Below are 23,581 nucleotides of genomic sequence, written 5' to 3'. Positions count from 1 at the left end.
TTCAAACTGCCACTTAATATTTGTTTGACTTTAGGCAAATGACAAACTTAGGTTCTTATTCTTTAAAACGAGGAGATTGGATAAGTTGACTTTATTTCCTTCCCAGATCTAAACTGTGAACCTATGGTTTCATATTCAGGACTATGTTTAATAGAATTGAGTATTAAAAGAAAAAGAAAATAAGGCATGTTCCCTGCCAATATAAGAAGGCATCACCAAGTACTAAAATACTAAACTTTGCCCTTTCAAATAAAGGTACGTTAAGAATTCAGAAAAAAAAGAGGAATCAACATAGGCTGAAAGAACAAGGAAACTTTCTCAGGAAGATAGTTCAACTTAGCCTTGGCAGATACATAGCATTAGATGGATGATACCCTTAGTAAATGGCATCCTAGTGACCCAGAGGAATTAATTTTTTTTAAGTAAAATTAGCACCAGAAGCAAAGAAAGATCTATTGGACCTCCTGCATTTGTTTTCTAGAATTGATTCAAGATGTAATTCGCTGGTTTTGGAATGCAGCATTCAATTCTTTAAGAGAAAGGAAAAGTAAAAATCATATTGGTTGATGTACTCAGTTTGGCTTAAAGCAAAAGAGTCAGAGGGCTGCTTTGGCATCAGTGTTCCCAGGAAGGATGTTGATTGGTGTCCTGCTTCTTGCTTCTAGGAGGTGAAATTTCCTCCCTATTTCTTGGTCTAGCAATGCTCAAATTGTGACTGAATCCCATCTTCCACTGAAACACAGTGAGGCTAGGGCATGAAGAAAGATTTCAGAATTTGTTATTGTTCAGTTCTTTTTTCAGTTATGTTCAACTCTTTGTGTCCCCATTTGGGGTTGTCTTGGCAAAGATATGAGTGGTTTTGCATTTCCTTCTCCAACTCAGTTTTTCCAATAAGGAAACTGAGACAAATAATGTTAAGAGACTTTGCCTAGGATCACACAGATAAGTGTCTGAGGTCAAATTTGAGCTTCAGATCTGCCCTGGACAAAAAAGTTATTGACTACAAAATAATCATTAAAATATAAAAGAAAATAACACAAGACACCAGAATTTAGAAGAAAACCATAAATACCCCATCTTGGTTCCATAGACATGATGATAAAATGTGCCTGCTTCCTCTAGAAAGGACTGAAAACTAGTTATGTGCACATATCAGATATGGATCATTTGCCTATTTTGCTTAAGGAAGGAAATAAACATTTATCAAGGTCTCTGTGTTGTAAGCTTGAACTGCATTGAAATGAGCTGAATTAAAGTGAATTCACCTGCTTCTATCCCAAATGTATAGCTGTTGCCCTTGTACTGAAAAACTTCAATGACCTATTGGACTGTGGTGATATAAGGCAATGTATCAAACCTTTTGCCATGCTTTTCAGCTAATACCACATTAAACTTCCTGTTAGAGGAGTCGATTGTGGTTTGTTTGAGTAACCCAGAATCATAATCCCATAGTTGTGAATATTGTCTAACTTAAGCAATTACAATACTATTCATGTGCTTCAGAAAACCTGGTAATTATGCTCAAGGGAACTACAGAAAATATTTTAAAAAGACCCTGACAATCGCCTTGTATGGTACATAAAATAAATTATATGCTATTTCTGTCCAAAGTAATGGTACTCAGCAAGTTGTTGTTATGGATAAGGTGGGAATCAACCTCACTCACAAATGACTTTTGAGTAATTTCTTTTCTTCATTATTCTTAACCCAAATCAATAGAAGATAATTTGGAATAATCATGAGTGTCTATGTATATTTCATTGCCTTAATCTCCTAAGTACAGCATTTGACCTATGGAATATGTTTAAAAGAAGTAGTCAGGAATGGAAGAAAGAAGGGGAAAAACAACAAACACAAAAAGAGAAATGGAGGAAAGAAGGAAAGTAGTAATAAAGGAAAGATGGAAAGAAGGAGGGAGAGAGAGGAAATAAAGAAAAAGATAAGAAACCTCTCCGTTCAGAAAATGCATTGCTATTAGTACCTAACCTAGGCAATAGCTAGAAAGTTGTTTAATTAAGAAGTCACTCAGTGTTAAAGCGAGATAAGAGTTATCACTCACTTTTAATGTTACCACCATTCCATTTAGGATATTCTTAAATTATTATACAACCTTTGGAGAATTTGAACCCATTTACATGTTCTCTGAGGCATATTTTTAGTTGCCATTCCTGAAATGTCATTGCTCTAAAGGTTAACTAAAAAAGTAGACACAGTAAGTAAAAGAATAGTAGAATTAATATCTGTCGGTACACACACCATCTGTGTATCCATCACTACCTATTTGTACATGTTTCATCAAGTCTGAGTCTTGTCCAGATAACGAGTCGATTTATTAATCAATCAACATTTTAGACTCCTACTAAATGCAAGGCTGTGCTAAATGCTGTCTCAGTGAGCACAGAAAAAAAATATACTATCCTATGGCCAAATGAAATTTTACACAACCAGCATTTACTTTTACTGTTTAGGGTCTTCGTATTAGAACACTGAAGTTGATTTTTTTTTTTTCTGGAGAGAAAAGTCTATAGACGGGATAGACAGGATCTATCAATAACTAAATCCCTGCTTGTTTGAATCTCAGAATTCTTTCCTTTTAAGTGTCCAGCTTTGTGTGGAGCAAAGCTAACTAACCGTTTCCTAAAAACAAGTAACAATGGGGATTATGTGCCGCAAGAACATCATAGCATCCCATTGTCATCCATCCTCCATTGGCTCTGGGTTGTTTAAGAAGTTGTGGAAGGTGGTTAAGTGTAGGTCTGACCGTGACTGTCCCTTTGGCCTCCCTAAAATCCCTTTCCAGATGGGAACTTCTAACTAAGAGAACAAATACCCTTCTCACAGTACTGAGCTCTTTCTCAGTTTTCCAACATAAAAATAGTATGGTCTAGAAACTGGCCATGTCATATAACAAACACAAGCAGGAACTATGTGAGTCAGCAACTGAGTCCACATGCTCATCACTCCCAAATCCCAAATCCTTGGGGTATATAATTTTGTTTGATCCAGCCTAATGGTAACTCTAACTAATGAGGCATTCTCACAGCAAAGAAGAAATGTTATGGAGATCAAGCATCCTTTCTGAGGTAGAAATGAAATAAATAGCTGAAGAATAGCTGTTTTTGAATACATGAGCTAAATAGTCTCATATTCCATCTACATATTCAAAGAAGTCCTGGGCTATGAAAACATTTTGGATCTCACATAAGACTTGTAATTTTCTCGTAATATATAAATCATGTTCTTGCTTTTTGCATACAAATATGTGGCCATATGTGTGTATAGTGTAAAGATCATCAGATCTAGCATCAGAGGAACTGGACTCAAATCCTCACTCTGTCACTCCATATGTACCTAACCTTGGGCAAGTCACATAACCTCTGAGCCTCAATTGTCTCATCTATAATATAAGAGCACTCAGCCAAATGACTACTAAGATTCCTTCCAGATTTAAATTTAGATTATTTTGATCCTATAACTTTTTTAAAAGATGTATAAATTAGGCCATACTCTTTATATTCAAATATATGACCATATACATGTGAGGTAAAATACATGAATGAATAAAAAATGTATTTAGTGTTTACTCAATGCAAATAAATGTCTTAAGCATTAGGATTGCAGGTAGAAAAGTTAAAATACCCCCTGCTCCCCAGGAGTTCACTTACTAATGTGTTGGAAACCATTGAGAGAAACAGGGTCTCTAATAGATATTTTTTATCTGGATCCCATCAAAGTTAATGTAGCTGATAGGGCCATACATTGTCTCGTTTTGACCTAAAAGGATCGGATCAGATGATGGATGGTATATCTGAGATAAAAAGCGGGACCCCTCCCGATGGCTCCTCTTTATTACTGAAAGCATGTTAATTTAGTTTTTAGGATAGCCTTAAGTTTTATAAAAGGCCTAAGTACCATATAGTAAACCAGAAGTTAAGGAGTAAACAGTTTTTCTCCAAGACAAAAAGGCAGAAATTAAGCAAGAAACTGCCAGGGCTGAGTCCAATCCCAGACAGCCCAAGGTCAAAAGTAGGCAGAGTCAGACACCTTTCATATCCATCTAGGTACTTTCCACCCCACACCCCACATAATCTTAAAGACTCATTCTTTAATATATCTTTCGAAGTATGGAAACTTTTATTAAAATAGAATGTTAGTTAAAATATGTCTCAGAATTTAACATTGGACCGTTGGCATAATCTGTTTGTGAAAAAACTTGAGTTTTTTCTATGAGTTAATTCTGTAACCTTGGCATGTCTGCACAGCTGTGAAACTTCATTGTGCTTTGTGTGAAATGGGTTTTTTGAATACTGTATAAAAGAAATCTCAAGCTCATTGCTGGTTGGAGGAGCAGCTATGAGCTAATGACAGCCTCCAGTATCTGCTTCATTCTTTCTCACCTAAACCATCACCTCCCAGACCCCTGAAGCTGTTGGATAGCTTTCAACACTAATGTGAACACAAAACATAGATATTTCAGAAACAAGTTAGTTGGAAAGGTCCCATTGTCCATAGGATGTAGCTGCAAAGTGGATGATAAGTCTGTTTGTAATACCATTTCCACTGATAGAATCATATCAGTTTTTTTTTAGGCTGAACCACTTAATAGTTGCAAGGAGGACTTTGGTAGAGATGCCTTTTTTTAGACAACTTTACTAGCTGTGGCTGCAGCACATGCAGTAGCAGTTTACTAGAATAGATCTCCACTTGGATTACTTCCTAGGATGATGGCTCAAGGTTGTGAAAGCACCACTATTCCCCAAATCCCTATGTTTAGGTTCCCGAACTATCTCCAGCAGGTCTGTGAAGACATCATCATCAAGGTGACTTGGCTTCAGAGTCCTGGATTGCCCTATATATAGTAGCTGGTTAGCAATTGCTAGGGATAGTTTCTTGAACTTCTTTCCTAGGTAATGGCTATAAGAGTTTGGACGGAAGCAGAACTAATGGTCTGAGAGATGCTGATGGTCAACTGTTGTTGTTAGTAGTGATGAGGAAGTCCTCTCAATGATGGCCGAAAGAGCTGGGCTGGGCTGGAAACAATTATTGTGGCTTGAGAAACCTTGCCATTTCAAAGTCTCCTGAATTCTGGATCCTGGGCTGAGTCCATCAAGATATGAGGGGAGATAGGAATTGAGCTGGTATTTTTCTGATTTGTCTGGAATGGGCTACTTCATGTTTTTCCCTCAGGGTGCCCTGCTGCATCAGCTAGGCTGATCTGCCTGCATGAATATAAGGTAGTGACTTGGATTCAAAAGACTGGTTATGATTCTGATTTTCTCATTTACTTCCTGTATGATTTAGTCTCCATTTCCTCCTCTAGAAAATGAGAGAAAGAGGCTAAATAATTTCTATGGTCCCTTTCCACTCTAGTCAGTTTTTCTACATTCCAGGAACTGTGAATAAGTGCTAAGAATATAATTGTAAACAACAGAAAAGATAGCTCCTACTCTCAATGATATTGCATATTAATCTGAAAAATAGCACATAAAGAAAGGCAGAAACGTGTCTATGTGGGGATGAGAGGAAAGGTAACAGGACCCATCCAAACTGAAACCTGGCTCTCTATGAATTCTTCTTAGTTCCTAGTTCTGGTCACTGGAACCAAATAATGATAATCCTTCAAATAGTTAAATGCTATTAAATCTATCCAGTATTCTCTTTTCTATATCCAACAGGTCCCTTCATTTATGGCATGGTTTCCAGTAATTACTCTTATAGTAAATATTTAACAACTGACTCTCAGAAGAATAAAAAGTATGCAGAAATAACTATTGAAAATTATAAGTTATAGTGTGGTTATAACCGTGTCTTCTTAGAAGGAGTTCTCACAGGGAGCTAGCTTCCTGCACTGATACAACCACAGGTCTAGTTAAACAAACTATTGTTCCAAAGTTAAATCCAATAAATATCTTGATCACCTTTGACCACAGAAGACTAATATTTTGATTATAGGAAAGTACCATTAAAGTGGATCAATATTCATTAAACACTCACTAAGCAGGGTTCTAGGGATGCACCAGTGACAACTACCATAGTCTGGGTCCTCTGTTTCCATTTTGTGAAATTGCTTATGTTTTGATAGAGGCTGCTTAATGACCTATTTCAAAGAAAGCCGATGAAAGTAAAGTCATCTGCTGAATTTGTGAAATCACCCTTCATCTAAGGACAACAACATCGTTTTGCTGGAGTAGATTTAATAACTCCATGAAATGCAATATTTCACACATGAAATGTCAGCATAATAGAGAGTAAGTGTGAAATTCAAAACTGCACGTTATACTTTGAGCATGAACATCATTCCAGTCGTGTATTGAATTTACTTCTTTTACCACTTTCCTGATAGGAGCTGTTTCATATTTCATCACCTCTCTAACTAGCTCTCCTTTCTGTGAGCCTCTGGTCTTTTTTATTAGAGACAAAATAGCATTTTTTTGTAATGTGTGCATTATGGAACACATCACCAGTCAAGACAAATAAAGGTCTTAACCCAATCGATCTCGACTGAATGTATTATCACAGTGTAGTAAGATGCCAATATAATTGCTAAAGTTAACTTCTTTTGATTGCTTCTACTGGAGTTCAAAGCCCTGAACTTGGGATCAAAAGAATCTGGCTTCAATCCTAGATTTGTCTATTAGACTGTGGGCAAGCCCTTTAAACTCTATAAGGCTTAGTGTCCTTGTCTATAAAACAGAGTTTTATAGACCTATCTACCTATCTTAAAGGAAACTATATTCTGAGGATACTACTTTCCAAATTCTATGACTATGAAATTATATACATATATATATATATATCACTATATTACATTATTGCCTTTGAATATTGTATATCAGAGTATTTGTTAGGGATCCTTGAGTTGAATATAAAAGTATGAACTAGTTAATGCATGTTTTCCACAATGTGATGCTTTGATTTTGAGGGATGTGTTCATGACTCTGCCTACTGCTCTGATTTACTCAGAATTAATTAAATGATCAGATGCAGGATTTTTGCTATAGATGAGTCAAAGAAAACTGCAAGATCTATCAGTGACCCAGAAGATATAAAAGATGATTTGTTCTTCTAAATCTAAAGATACAATATCTGCTCATAAATAACTCCCCCAGTTAGAAAGCCAAAGCTTTTTATTGGCCCAAATTTCAAACTACTGAAGTCTTTTTTTTTGGTTATTCATTTATTTATTTTTTGATATGTATTCCCTGGTATCTATCTACCTCTCTCTCACACTTTCTTGCACTAGGGAAGGCATCATTTGACATATATATGTGTGTATGTATATATATATGTGTGTGTATGAACATATATCTGTATATATAATTGTTATAAATATGTACATATATAAAATTATTTCTTTCATGTTTCTGTTTATAAATTCTTTCTCTACAAATGGATTTTCACTAGTTACTTTTCAAACAGCATTTCTATAGCTGCATATAATATTCTCTCAGTTTTGGTCATTTTGATTTTCATTTTCATAATTAAATAAAAGGTCTTTCTATGTTTCTTCAATTAACCTGCTCATTATTTCTTACAACATAGTAGTATTCTATCACAATCATATGCCACATCTATTTGAGGCACTCTCCAATTGACGGGTATCTCCTCATTTTCCAATTCAACTAATGAAGTTCTATTAAATTAGACCCAACAACTAACTTCCATTCATTTCTATATCATTACCTTTCATGTTAGGCTCCCTAAGTTCTATTGAGGAGTCAATTTAGTATTTGATCATCTGCATTTATTAAGTACTTTCTATATTATAGGAGCTGTACTAGATAATGAGCATTTAACAAAAAATGACAATACCTTTTCTTATAAGGAATTACATTATATGGGGGGAAGGTACCATTTATATAGAAAATAAAAATGAAAGCTCCATACATTCATGTTATTGAAAATACTAAGCATCATTTTAAAATAATAAATAGCTGAGCAAATACAAATAAATAGAAAACTTCCCCTTTTGAGGAAAAAAAAAAAGGCCCCAGGACAGTGATCCATTCCGTCACACATACTCATTAGAAAAGAGTTTAGACATTATTTACCATGGAGGATTGGGGAAAGAATGAGAAGGACTGGTAGCCTTTCTCATTTGAAGTTCAAGGATTCAAGAACCTGAGTCCTCATTGAGATGATTTTTATTTGTGCAGCAGCAAAATGTTCTTTTCAAGTCCTGTGGATTTATAGCAACTTTCCCTCAGTAATTCTGCATAGAAAATGCAGATATATTCAAACTAATCTCTGCGCTTATTAGAAATTGGGAACACCAAGACAGGCTTCCTGTAGGAGGTAGTATTTGAGCTGAGTTTTTTAAAATTTGGGAATTCTACAAGATAGAACTGAGCAGTGAATACATTTGAAACATTGGGGTCAATCCATCCAAAGGCTAGAGGATTAATTGTCATTCTCAGGGTAGCACAAGCAGGCTGGTCTGGCTGGAACAGAGTATATTGTGTACAGGACTTTAAAACAGGGAATTTGTGTTCTATCCTCGAAACGAGAGGGACTAGGTGAGTTTCTTGCTATGGTCAGAAATGTATTTAAGGAACTTCAATTTGTAAGCTACAGACTATGCACTGAAAAAGAAAAAAAAAACAAGAACAAAAACTAGAGACTGAGAGATTACTAGAATCCTATTGCAATTGTCCAGCAAGAAGTGAGAAGGGTTGAACTAGAATGGTAGCTTTGTGGTTTGAGAAAATAAAATGTATATTAACTATATTGAGTAGGTAAAATTGACAAGACTTGATGACTGGTTAGATGTAAGTGTGAGGGAGGGAAAAGAACCAACAAAGACAGAAAAGGGGAGATATGGAAGAGAAAAGACAGGAATACAGAAAGGAAGAAAAGAAGGCAGACAGAACAACCAAACATTATGGAAAAAAAGGAAACAACAAGATGTACTGATATACCTAGAATTGGAAGGCATTGTAAGATCATTTCATGTCATGATGGAGAAAGTTTAGGATTTTTAATTTCTCAAATTATGGATGGGTCAAGAAAAAGAAGAATCAGAAAAAAATTGAAAGAGCATCAATTAAAAAACAAAAGAACAATGCAATGACCCGAGACAATTCTGAGGGATTTATGGAAAAGAACTCTACCCAAATTCAGAGGAAGAACTGTAAAAGTGGAAACACAGAAGAAAAGCAACTGCTTGAACACCTGGGTTGAGGCAGGCATGATTGGGGATGTAGACTCGAAACTACCACACCAATGCAACTATGAACAATTTGGAAATAGGTCTTGATCAATGACACATGTTAAAACCAGTGGAAATGTGCATCAGCTAAGGGTGGGGGGGAGGCCGAGGGGGTGAAGGGGAAAGTAAGAGCATGAATCATGTAACAATGTTAACTTTCCTAAAAAATAATAATTATTAAATGAAAAAAAAAGAAAAAGAATATAAAAATCCCCGAACTGGGGCACTTGGGGAGTAACCCCAATAGTTACTCCCATGCTGCCATACCATTTCTTGGAGGCCAATCCCCAGGATTGTTCTACTCATGCTGTCTTGCTGGCCATTAATCCTATCTTACTAATAAACCTTTCTTTTTACTTAAAAAAAAAGAAAGAGCATCTACAAAATATTGTTTAAAATAAACAAAAGATAGCAAAAAAATTCAAAGAAGATTATAGAGAGCCAAGAAAATTTTGTTATGATCATGTTAAATTTATAATACACTTTTTATAAAACCTACCTATAACAGAAGCTCAAAGTTTCCTACAGAATCATCTTTTCTCTTCTTTGTACATAGAAACTGTTGCCTAATTTCTAACTACAGGAATGCAAATGATAAACAAAGTTTCCAAGTCATAAAAGGAAGATAGGTTCATTGTAGGAGGGCTGGTCTCACAACAAAGCCAGACTTCCGATCAAGACCAAAAGACCCTGAGCACGGTGAAAGACCTTCCTATTATATCCCAAAGAATTAGACAATTTTTATACCAGTACAAAAATAATACAAGACTGATGAAAATAGAGAGATGTGGATTTGGATGAAGCAATCAGGAAATAGTTCTCATTGGTAGAAGAAGTCACTTGATGACTTTAAGTGATTTGATGGAAAAGGTGGGGGGGAGCCTGAAATAGTGACCATTATTATTGCTGAGGGACTATGCTAAAGCAGTTATTTACTTAATTCAAAACCTTAATACTTATACTAGAATAATCACAAAAAGCCTATTAAATCATGACTCATGCTAAGTATATTAGAATTACAATTATGATTATCTCAAGACTACTGCTAACATTAAAACCTAATCCTCATTTTTCACCCACAAAACATCTAAGAGTGTTGATCTGTATAGGGCCTGGTCAAAACCTCTAGTATCTAAAGAACAGGAACTTTTGTGTGTGTGTGGAGATTGTGGGAGGCTAGGAACAACCAATTAGGAAGATCTTATAGAAAGGCATAAAGGGCTTTGAATATACTTGGATTTTAGGAAATACTAAAGTATATGGCCACCAGGGAAACATTTACTGTGTGAGATATCCTATTTCCCTCACCCCTTTTCCATTGCTCTAGCTTTACTTTAATATTGTCACATTAGCAGGGTTTGGGGGAGGTAGGGGTCTTCTACTCTGCCTCACTGAAAAACCAAATTCAAAGTGTCCCATAGTTTCCCTCACATTCAGCTCCAATGCCTGTGACCTTAATTTTCTCTCATTGTCATTTTCTATAACCTAGACAGTCTGTCTCTTTTCTTGCCTCTATTTCAAATATTTGCTGCACTCTATCATTCTCCTCTGGACCTTTGTTATCACTCAGCCATACTGTGCATATTCAGCATTTTCATATTTCTCCTATTACAATCCTTTAAACTCTCCTATTATTTCTCTTCTATTCCCGAGATAGCATCCCATTCCTCCCTCTTTTTTGCTTAAAGACTCTAAAAGAATTGTCATTAGAGTTTTATAAAGTGGGATTAGCCTCCCTCTGCTGTAGACTAATATCCATCACTCCCACTGACCCCTTAGGCAGACTCTCTTCCAATTTCTCTCTACTTCCACACTTGTCTTTCAGTAATCTAGTTTCCCAGCAGTCCTCTCTGTTAAATATTTCTTTTCAGAACTGTTTTCTTGTAGGGATATACATTTATTTTTCCAGATAGATTCTAACATTGATCTTCTTACCATATTTACATGTTTCCTAGTCCCCTTTTTATCAATCCTCCATGTGCCTTGATACATACAATATTAAATTTTGAAAAATCTGTGAATTCATGCATGGGATATTCACTGTATCCTCTAGGTCAGGGGTTGGCAACGCATGGATCTGGAGCCATATCTGGCTCCACCTCCCAACTGACCAGTCCGGGCAGAGCCCCAGAATGTGCCCCAGGGAGCCCTTCAGCCTCCGCCCCATATTCCAGCGCCTTCTGCCTCCATCCTCCTCCTTCCGCAGGTGTTTACGGCTCTCAAGGCCAAAAAGATTGCCGACCATTGCTCTAGGTCATTACTGAAGAGAATAAATTTGAACCAATTCCACCTGCTGGTCCACTCACTACATCATTCCACCTTTCCCCAGAACTCCATCTGTCTGCTTATAATGTTGCCATTTAACTATTTGAGGTCTTGTGTCTCCTAATTTTCAATCCAATAAAACAATGCATATTTGAATTAGTTCAAGTTCACAGTAAGATTTTACAAGCTTGATTGCCTGGATTCTATTTTAAAACCACATTAGAGCTCCTCTATCCATTAATTTGATCAGTTTTACTTAGTCAAGCCCAGACAATCTTTTTTAAGCCCATATGACATCATACTGTAACTTTTCTTAACAGTTAAATGACATCCAAGACTTAACACCATTAGCCACAGCCATATTTCTAATTTCTTGACTGTTTTAGCTATTATTGGACTCCCTTAGATGGAATTTGCATACTCCCAGGGAAGGAAGAAATAGACCAAGACATGAAAAATCTATTCTGCTTAACAATTAATTGGTATCAATCCAATATACCTGTCAACAGAGAACTGAGACCCAAGTTTTATTATTGTAATTACTAGCAAAAACAAGAAACTGTGTCTTATCAAAAAGAATCCTATACAATTCCCCCCCAAAAAATTTGCTGAGTTCTGAAATCAAAGGAAGACTTAAATTTTTAAGGTTAAAATCTTTCTTTGAAAAACATTTTCTTCATATATTTTTTTCATATAAACTGCATCATTTTCTTCTATTTTCTATTTCAAATATCTTCATATAAACTGCATCTTTAGATTTTGAGTTAAATATAAAATCCATTCTGTGAATCAAGATGTAGTTTTGGAATACATGGGATTTCAGGACCTCTCCTTCACACCCAGACCTCCACTTTCAAATTCAAAACCTCACAAGTAGTTCCTTCCTTCCCCATTTCTCAAAAATTAAACTAGGATCCTGGAACTTAGACTTGCAATATATGATTAAATTTTTTAATATACTATAGGTTAGCATCATTTGATTAGATCAAAAGTTGGACCAGTGGAAATACGCATCAGCCATGAGGAGGGGAGAGCTCCGGGGGAGGGGGTGAAGGGGAAAGTAAGAGCATGAATTATGTAACCGTGTTAACTTTTCTAAAAAATAAACATTAATAAATGTTTAAATAAAATAAAATGAAACGATAAAAAAAAGTTGGACCTCACAGTACCTAAAGCAGTTTGTTGTTGTTGTTTTTAGAACAGACTTGTGATTTCCATGGGATAGGATATTCTCTAGTTCAGAATTTCTCCCTACCAAGGTCATTGAGCACTTGCTCTGCAATATTTAAAGACTTAGAGAGTTGCATAGGGTATTAAGAAGTTGGAATTTGCCAAGTGTCACAGAGGCAATTTTCCTCAATCTGGGTTCAACTCCAGGTCTTAGAGATTCTCTTTCTACTATATTTTGCTGCCCCTCACTTCAGATTTTCATTGTATATATTTGATATTTACCCCCTTTATGCAAGTTAGTTCATGTCCTTTGAGATAGGAAATATTTTGTTTTGTCTGTTATAACCCATTTAGCACATAGGAAAAGGTCTGATATATGGCAAATACTCTTGTTAAATTCAACTCCAGTTGCCTAATTTTTCTTTAACAATCTCTTCAAACACTTTATTATAGTCAATATTAACATATTTGTCTTGTGTGTCAGAAAACATCTTGCCTCTCACTTTTTAAAAGAAATGAGATTATATTTTAAAATATCAAAATTTTGAGGCAAATTAATTTGATCTTGAGAAATAGTTACTCATCAGAAGAAGAAAATCATTGATTCCACCCATGCTGCCATCTCTGAAAATACTTTTAAGAATTTTCAGAGCTTCACAGAGGCTCAAAAGTCAACCAGCATTTGGGCCAAGCACCATACTAAGCAACAATCTCAAGACCTCAGAGTGACATTTTCTGAAGAATAATGTTTCATGTATTACCAGACTGACCATGCATTTATCCCCCCCAGAAAGAATGCCAAATGAGTTTTTGCCTAAAAATCATCAAAAAATTTTCTCAATTATAATGATTTGTCACACTTAATGACATCTATTAATAAACAATTATTTATTTATTTTTAATTTATATTTATTTATTTTTATTTAAAAAATAAAGCAATAGAATTTGTAAGGTTTTTGAGGGTTTTATGGAGTGCTTTACAAATAATTCATTTTTGTCTTCATGAAAAATCTAAAAGGTAAGTATTATTATTTTCCCCATTTTGTAGATGAGGAATCTGAGGCATTAAAGGTTTAGTGATTTGCCTCAAGTCACATAACTAGTATCTTAACTCGAATTTAAAAGCAATTCTCCCTGACTCCACATCTAATATACTATCCAATGGGCCATCTAGCATCCTCCTATTTGAATATTCTTAATAAGATCTCAACAGATAGTCTCTAAATATAATATGACATCATCAGCATTAGTAAAGTAAATGTCTACCTTCTCAAAGTGAATACTTTTAAGGACAATATTAATTTAGTTCATAAAAACGCCCACATTTGTTTGATCATTGGAATGAGGGCATAGCCTTATAAGCTGATTACTTTAGCAGTAAAAACTTCATTTTGATGTGTCTTAATATTCTTACTTTAAAAAAAGATATAATTCTCAATTAATTTAGTGGCACACTTTTTGATTTATTGCTTTTCCAGAAAGATTTAAAGTTCCTTATGCACTGAGGTCATTTCTTGTACTTCTTTTTAATCTCTCATAATCATGTCATTGTCAAGCTTTGAAAAGATCCCAACAGGCTATAATTTGAAAGAGTTCAGTTCAAAAAGCATTGATTAAGCATCTACTTTTTGAAAAGTACTATCCAGGTGCTGAGAAGACTAAAGAAAGAGAAGAGAAAACAATCAAACCAGAAATCCAGTCCCTGCCCTTGAGAAGTTTGTATTCTGCTGATAGGAAGACAACATATATACAAATAATAATGATGATAATGCATTCATTCCAGTAAAATTGGAACACGGTTAAAGTCAAAACCTTGGACATTGGAACAAAGAATCAACTAAAAGAATATATAGGGTAGGAGAAATAACGGTTCTTGAGTGGGAAAGGGATATAGGAGTCTAAGATCAATGAAAGTCAATAGCTCAACAAAACAGTAAGAAACAAATGAACTTGGGTTTTATTGAGAGAGCATAATGTCAAAGATAGAGAAATATCAAAATCCAAATTTTATTCTACTCTAGACAGACCTCATTGTTTCCTAGGCTGAAGATCACTATTTTTGTAGGGCACTAACAACCATGAGCATGAGGCAGCTTCGAGAATAAGTGGACTAAAAAAAAAACAATACACAAGGATCTGTTAGTTGAAAGAATTAGAGATATTTTGTGTAGAAATGAAATGGCCAAAAGGGACATGAAAGTGCTTTTGAAGAATCAGAATGACTCATATGGAAGAGGAATTCAAATTTTTCTGCCTGTTCCCCACTGGGAGAGCTACCGAAGGGCAATGAACACAAGTTCCAGAGAAACTCATTTTGATTTGATGTAAGGTACAAAGTTCCTATTAATTAGGACTGTCCAAAAGTAGAATGGGTTGTGTTTTCTATCGTTGATGGTCTCCAAATAACACTTGGATGATGATTTGTCAGGAATGAAGTCTTACATTTCATGATTTAAAGACAGATAGATGGTGCAGTGGATAGAGCAAAAGGTCTGAAATCAGGAAGACCTGAGTTCAAATTTGGCCTCAATCACTTGTTAGTTGCATGCCTCTGGGCAAACAAATTAAGCCCTGTTTGCCTGTTTTTTTTATCTATAAAATGGGACTAATGATGTGTCAACCTCCCAAAGTTATTGTGATGATCACATGAGGTAATAATTGAAAAGCACTTAATATTAGTGCCTGACACAAAGCAAATGATATATGTATTGTGCTCTGGTCCCCTTTGGTAGTTTGGTAGATCCTATGGACTTCAAAATAAAGTTTTTAAATACAGTAAAATCCAGAGCATTATCAGGGAAATCAGTTATAATAAATATGATTATCAAAATATTTAAAAGGTTAATGTACCCCAGATTAGGAGCCCCTGAGGGACTTCTCTTGAGGTAAATAACTGAGACCCTATGACCTCTGGGAATTTTTTGCTTCACTGAGGCTCTGTGATATAAGGATTGGGTCATGTTCTACATTTAACTTTTAAAACTCCAGGCAATATCCTCAATCACATACTACCCTAACCCAATGAGATTCAGCGCAAACACCAAGCACAGTAAAGTCAAAGATCTGTCTCTATAGCAGCTACAATCACGTGTTTTCTATTTAGGAGGAGAACCCCACAGGCTCTCATTCACCCTGATTTATGACATGCTCTCAGGTCCTAAGAATTCTTTCAGACTAATCCACAGAAGGAGCCAGTGTAATGGGATTGCTGTCTCAGAGCTGCTGGAATTGCATGATGATACCAATGTTATGGTTTTCCTAATAATTCATCCTGATCGATGAGGCATTGTTACCTGAATTATTCAGACCTCTGCTGGATGTTTCATTCACTAGAGGGCATTTAAAATCTTAAAGTCTATCTTTTGGACCATAGAAGACCTTTTTCTCAGAGCTCGTTCTGGAAGAAATTTTCAGAGAAATTTGTTTGAAATGAGAAAGAAGCCATCATTTAAATCCAGAAAAGAAACTACTACTTTTTCTTTAAAAAAATAGAAATTTATTAAAGGATTAAGAATTAATTCTTATGAATGTATGGTCTTTTCTCCCCTAATATCTCATACTCCTACAGGAAAACAGTAATTTTAGGAGGATTATAATTGCTCTTGGCTTCATTTTCTTTCATGTTACATCTTATTTAATTGTAATTGTACTACTCAAGAACATTTATGAAAACAATTAAGGATGGGATGTGATAAAATGATTGAATAAACATTTAGTCTATTCTATTCATTTTTCACAGTTAGACTTAAGCTGATATTCTGGAGGACATAAAGGCAGGGCATGGGATAAGGCTTAGGAGACAAGGGCAGGGAAGATCATAAAGCTATAGTCCTCAAACTCAGTAGAAGGAATAGAGTTGGTGACTCCTATCTCATACAAGTAGTGTGAGTCTCTAAGTGGCTAAGATGGGATCTGGGCAGCAGGGGCAGGGGCTGGGAAGAGGATATCCAATAAAATATATCTTGATTTCATTAGTCTTCATCCTTCTTTATCTATCTGCTACATATGGCAGTGTTGTCTCTCATTAACACCGGATACTCTAGCTACTCTGAGTTTCTGAGTTTTTGTTATGCCTCTCTAGAACTGTCTCTATCTCTCTGTCTCTGTCTCTCCCTCTGTCTCTCTCTGTCTGTCTTTTTGTCTCCTCCATTCCTCAACTCTTTTGCTGGTTCATCAGCCAAAACATCCTCCATAACTATTAGTCTTCCTCAGGATTCTGTCTTAGGGCCTAGTATTCCTTTAAACTCTCTCTAAATAACCTTATTAGCTACCATAGATTTACTATTATATATTTTTTATTCAAGTTACATATGGATAGATGCTAGAAATAGATAAAAAGATAATATATATTAGATGTATCTCTCTATATATATATACATACATAGTAGGCATTTAATAAATGCTTATTGATTAAATAGTTAGTTTGATTAAGTATTCAGTTTGGGCTGCAGGCCCTCGAAGAACCACACTGAATAAAATAACATTCAATTCATACAACAATCAGTCAATAAAAGCCTAGTAAATAATAGGTATTGTGCTAAGATCTGGGGACAAGAAGAAATGCAAAAGACAATTCCTATCCAAGGAGTTCACAGTCTATTGAATGAGACAACATAAAAACAATTATGTACAAACAAAATATATAAAGGATAAATTTGAGGTAAGCTATAGAAGGAGGACACTGCCATTAAGGGGGATCATCAAAAGTTTCTCCTTGAAGATGTTTGTAGCTACAACTTCAGAAGTCAGGGAAGCCAAGAGAAAGATAAAGACAGAAAATTTTCTAGGAATAGGCAACAATCAGTGAAAGTGCCTAGAGTTTAAATGTAGAGTGTTTTATGTAAGGAATAACAATGATGTCAATGCATTTGACTGCAAATTAAGGTAGAGAGAGTCTGAGAAGGTAAGAGAGGACTAAGTTGTTGGGTATTTTTTTTAAGAGTTTAGAAAAGCAAATGAATGTAGGTTGGGATCTTTAGGGGATGTTTCACAGAGGAACTTGGCCTTGATTTGGAATGTAAACGATGTGTTGAATGTGCATAAAAAGAGAGGAAAGGATAACTGCATGGTAAAAAGCACAGACATTTTTAGCCTCAAGGAAAACATAGAATAAATTTATGATAATATCTTCATCTGTAAAATGAAGTCAATAACTTCCAAGGTCCCCTTTATCTCCACATAAATAATCTTAAAAATAAAAGTTGATTTCCATATAGATTTTAAAATTTGTAATTACTACACATATGTATATATTTATATATGTGTCTGTATTTACAATATACTTTATACATTTCTTATTTAAACTTAAAATAATCCTATAAACAAAAGAAAGAGAGAGAAAGAAAGAGAAAGGAGGAGAGAAAGAAAGAGAAAGGGGCAGAGAAAGAAAGAAAGGAAGAAAGAAAGAAAGGAAGAAAGAAAGAAAATCCAGGGCTCATGAAGGGTTTGACTAAGCCATAGTTCCATGTCCAGCAAATGTAGGAGCTACAATACAAACCCAAAGTTTGTTGATTCTGAATCCAGCATACTTTCTATTAGACCATACTATCGTAATTTTTTTCATCTAAGTCTTAGGGGATAAAAATAATTTAACAACCTAAGTATTAACCTGGATTCCTTGGCATGTTAGAAGATCTATAGGAATTAAGATAAATAGTTCATTAAAGAGGATTCCTAGAAGGAAATGAACAAGTCTTCCACAGAACAAGAAGGCAGGAAATAGAGAAGTCTCCCACTGGATGAAAAGTCATGAATACTCCATGAGCCAAATAATCAAAAAAAAAATAATCCACTTCAGTGAGATCATGGATCCAACAAGATGATCTATTTAAATAAGCTACCACAACAGTCAATAAGTTCAATCAAATAATTGATTAACTCTGTGACCTGTTTTTTAGCAAATTATTTGACTAAATTGACTAGATATTTTTATTTTTTAAATGGACAAAGCAATAACCTCAGTTAAAATTGATTTTGGAGATTCAATAAGCAGATAATGTGGTTATAATTAGGGAATCCATGTAATGATCTGATAGGCTATGAAAGGCAACTGCTGAGTATAGCATAAAATATCCATTTCAAGTAATCATTTATGTATTTCTAAAGTTATCATGTTAGATGATGACTTAAAGTTGATTTTTCCTAGGATAGAAATATTCCATTTTACACAGTGCCATTAAGTAGTCAGTAGAGATGTATTAATCTTTTTTGGAAATACCAAAGTTATATTATGTTTAGTGGTATTGCCTCCATTATACCTTCTGAATAAATAACATTTACAATGCATTGACAAAGCTCACTCAACTAATTTTAGCTAGAATACAAGAAATATAAACTTAAACAGAATTATAGTATTGATATCTTAAAACCATAAAAGTTGGAACTAAGGAATCAACAAAGAAAAGTAACTTTTGTTGTTTAGTGATGCTTTTAACAATAATATTAAAGCAATAACCAAGAATTAAAACCCATATTGAAAGAATATATTTGACAACCATGTTGGAGTCAAGATGATGGACAGTTACCTGCTTAGAATGTGGAATAGACAGAGGTTGTCAAGAGCCTGGCAGCAGCCAGGGCAGTTAGGCTCAGATATAAAAACCAGGGCTTTAAAGCCATCTGAATCTCAGTAATGAGATATTTTGGTTGGGTGAAGGGTGGTTTGGGTAGGCCAAGGTGTGCTCTATTCAATCATCAACCAGCAACCAACTATAATTCTATTTCATCAATCCCTATTCCTGAATTTCACTGACCAAGAAGACCAGCAACATATCATTCAGCAGGATAACCTTGACTTTAGGTTGGGCCTATCTGGCCCAACCGGTCGGTTCCTCTTGTACTAAACAGGATTACTATGACGACAACTATCGTCATACTTAGTGTGGATTCTGACTTAGAGGCGTTCAGTCACAATCCCACAGATGGTAGCTTCATCCCATTGGCTTCTCAACCAAACACATACTGGCTGGCTTGCCAAAAACTGTTATGTAAAAATTGTTATGTAGATCTAGGAGCTGGGATTAATTGTAGGTGTTAAATCCTAAAGGGAACACCTAAGGTAGGATAGTGAACCCAGAAGGATCACCCACTGCAGTAGAAGTTACTAGAATATATTGAATCTGCTTATCCCAAACTCCAGATGCTAACAATATCCCATGACTACCAGCCAAGCGAGGAATCTGCTGATAAGTTTGTTCAGCTAACTCTGCCCTCCTGTGCCTTGGATGCTTATGACTGACTACAGATTAATCACTGATACTGTAGGATATAACAATCCTCTTTCCTCAAGTTGTCACAGGTTATAATTAACTAGAGCCCACTAGATCTTTGATGAAGCTGAAGTCAGTGGTAAGTTTAAAGATGATTTATTATCTAATAAATTTAGGGACGAGGAGCAGGGTAATGGCTGGGAAAATGGGAATAGGAAGTCCTTAACTGTATTAAACTGATTATATTATTGATGAATCTTCTGATATATTGCTAATCAAGGTTTGGTTGCTAACAGCCTGGTTGGGCCAGACAGGCCCAACCGAAAGTCAAAGTTATCCTGCTGAATGATATATTGTTGGTCTTCTTGGTCAGTGAAATTTGGGAACAGGGATTGATGAAATAGAATTATAGTTGTTTGCTGGTTGATGATTGAATAGAGCACACCTTGGCCTACCCAAACTACCCTTTACCCAACCAAAATATCTCATTACTGAGATCCAGATGGCTTCAAATCCCAGGCTTTTACACCTGAGGCTAACTGTCCTGGCTCCTGCCAGGCTCCTGCCAATCTCGGTCCATTCCACATTCTAAGCAGGTAACTCTCCATCTTCTTGACCCCAACATGACTGTCAAATATATTCTTACAATATCCATGGGTATTTCTATTTTTTTTAAGATTCTACAACTTATTTGGTTATCCAGAATTGTCAAATGGAAGGAAGGAAGAAATGAATGAAGGAGGAAAGGAGAGAGGGAGGGAAGGAGGGAATACATGTTAACTATAAGATAGTAAGTGGACCATGTTGTTGTTGTGACTTCTTATATTGGAAAAAAATAAAGTTATAATCCTTGCAGGAGTTTTAATTGGAAGCAGAGCCATAATTAGAATGCTGGAATCTAGGGCAAAGATAATTAAAGGGAAAATAAAAATCGATAAGGAAGGAACAAACTACGTTACTCAGAAGATAGAGCACAAGGCCTGGCAATAAGAAGTCCTAGATTCAAATTTGACCTCAGACTTTTCCTCGCTGTGTGAGGCTGGGCAAGTCACTTAACCACAATCCATTAACACTCTTCTACCTTGGAACTGTTACTTAGTTTTGATTTTAAGACAGAAGATATGAGTTTAAAAAGCAATAGTGAATCTGCAAAGCATGGGAGGAGAGTTGGAACAGTCGAAGACCTGACCTGGGGTGCAGGAAGATCTATGGCCTGGGCACACACATGTCAGCCTTCACATTAATTGTACCTTAGTTGTCTTCATGATATTCCGTTTTCAGACATAGGCAAGGAAATTAAAATGTTGCAGATCCAAAGGGCTATGACATGGGAATTATTGACCAGAGACATATGAGAAAGAAAGTATGTCTTGCTAAATTTTTGGAATGGTGGGTAAAAGCACTAGTCATATCTCACCAGTTAAGGGTTTGTAAAGAAAACACTGTTATTCAATAATCACGTGAAAAAGGTGTTTTAAATCCCTCCTGATTAGAGAAATACAAATAAAAACAACTCTGAGGTACCATCTTACACCTAGCAGGATGGCCAATATGGCAGCAAAGGAAAGTAATAAATGTTGGAGGGGATGTGGCAAAATTGGGATTCTAATGCACTGCTGGCAGAGTTGTGAATTAATTCAACAATTCTGGAGGGTAATTTGGAATTATGATCAAAGGGCTTTAAAAGACTGCTTGCCCTTTGATCCAGCCATACCATTGCTGAGCTTATAACTCAAAGAGATAATAAGGAAAAAGACTTGTACTAAAATATTTTTAGATGCACTCTTTGTAGTGGCAAAAAAATGAAAAATGAGGGAGTGTTCATCAATTGGGGAATGGTTGAACAAATTGTGGTAAAAAGAATAATGTATTGGAGGAATTCCATGTGAACTGGAAAGACCTCCAGGAATTAATGCAGCATGAAAGGAACAGAACCAGGAGAACATTGTACACAGAGACTGACACACTGTGGCACATTTGAATGTAATAGATTTTTCTACTACTAGCAATGCAATGATCCAGCATAATATCAAGGAACTTATGAGAAAGAATACTATCCACATCCAGAGAAAGAACTGTGGGAGTAGAAATGCAGAAGAAAAACATATGACTGATCACATGGTTTAATCGGGATATGATTGGGGTTTTGGCATTAAAATATCACTCTATTGCAAATAAAATAATATGAAAATAGGTTTTGAACAATGATACATGGCTAGCCCAGTGGAATTGCTTGTCAGCTCCAGGAGGGAGGAGGCAAGAGTGGTAGGAAAAATCATGAATCATGTAACCAAGGAAAAATATTCTAAAATAAATAAATAAATTTTAATTAAAAAAGAGAAAGCACTATTATACAATGGGAACGGATATTGGTCAGAAGACATAAAAATCTCATTCTGACTCTACCACTAAATGGCTGAAAGATATTTTAGCAAATCATAAACACATTAGATACCCTGACATTTCATTAGGAAAATAAGACATTTTTGAATTTTCCTTTCTAAAATTAGAAATGTTAGAAATGGAATGACCCTTCAATATCATCTATCCAATCTCCTCCTTTTAGAAGGAAGGACATTAAAGAGCAAATTTTAAGTAGCAAAATTGGATCCTCTCCCTTCAGTTCCATTAGATAATTTCTAAAGTTCATTCTAGTTCAAATTCCTTTTTTTATAAAAATTTTCTCACACTTTTCTTTTCTCGACCCCATCTCCAGCATCATTATTCAAAGAAGCTTTCAGGCCATTTTTGAAATTCAAAATTACCTAAGGTGGTGGTTAATGTAGCCTAAGTTCTCAAAACTGCCACAACCTACCTTACCTGACTATGTCAAATTGATCGTTTACAAAAATACCAAACAGTTTACAAATATCCTTGAATATATGAAAATAGCAGTCAGGACACAATTGGAAGACAAATCTCAATGACATGCAGTATCATAGAACAGTTTAAAATAGCAAAAGAAAATGGGAAGTCTCACCTGATAAGTAAATTGCTGCATGACCATCAACAACTGAAAACCTCTCGGTGACCCAGCTGCATCATTTTTTAAATGATAGGGTTGGACAAAATGACTTTTAAGGTCTCTTCCAGTTCTAAAGCTATGATTGAATAATCATATCTTATCTCCTGTTAACCATCATGAAACTGTATTAACTTCAGATGCTGAAAAATAGTGCCTGCCCCCAACGTGCAACAATTTCTATTTAATTTTTGCCTTTGCCTATTGCGTCTGATAATTGAGCAGGTACCTAATAAATTACTGCAGACTGATTGATATTTTAGCACCTATCACAAATAATGGACCATGCCAACCAAAGGTCCTTTTAAAACAGTTCACCATTTTGTTGTTAGCCTAAAAAGTCATTTAAAAATGATAATGAGGCACTGATATTCTTTGTTGAATGGTGAGTTTCTCTTGAACATGTCTACCAACTAAATGTTTCTGCTTTTCTTTAAAATGGCCTAGCTTTTACAGGACTTTAGACTCCTATAATCCATTCCCATTAACTTTCATGCCATCATAGACTTCCATAATCCCCTTAAGCAATCCCAATTTCTCTGAATGATTTCAGCAGCATTCATGTGTTTTGAAGGAAGTCTTATTTTTTTTATCACATAAAAGGCACAATTGGTTCTATAGACAAGTTCATTTTCAGGTTATCAAAGTCCTTCTGAAGAAAAGAAGGAAAATACCAGCTGATTTAAATCCAGGAACTCTCAAACTTTT

The 23,581-nt window shown here is 35.4% G+C and overlaps 1 protein-coding gene across 1 annotated transcript in view; it reads left to right on the top strand.

The window, feature by feature from the left end:
* Window positions 1-19,496: 19,496 nt before the first annotated feature.
* Window positions 19,497-23,581, top strand: part of ANXA10 (annexin A10) — a 71,794-nt gene continuing 67,709 nt past the window's right edge. The window contains exon 1 of the mRNA XM_044681681.1: window positions 19,497-19,624. Coding sequence (XP_044537616.1) covers window positions 19,497-19,624 — 128 coding nt within the window. The remainder of the gene's footprint in view (window positions 19,625-23,581) is intronic.

This window comes from Gracilinanus agilis, chromosome 6 (genome assembly GCF_016433145.1).
Source record: "Gracilinanus agilis isolate LMUSP501 chromosome 6, AgileGrace, whole genome shotgun sequence".
Classification (NCBI taxonomy): domain Eukaryota; kingdom Metazoa; phylum Chordata; class Mammalia; order Didelphimorphia; family Didelphidae; genus Gracilinanus; species Gracilinanus agilis.
The sequence above is the reverse complement of the archived record's forward strand: the minus strand, read 5'-3'. Positions and strand labels throughout refer to the sequence as shown.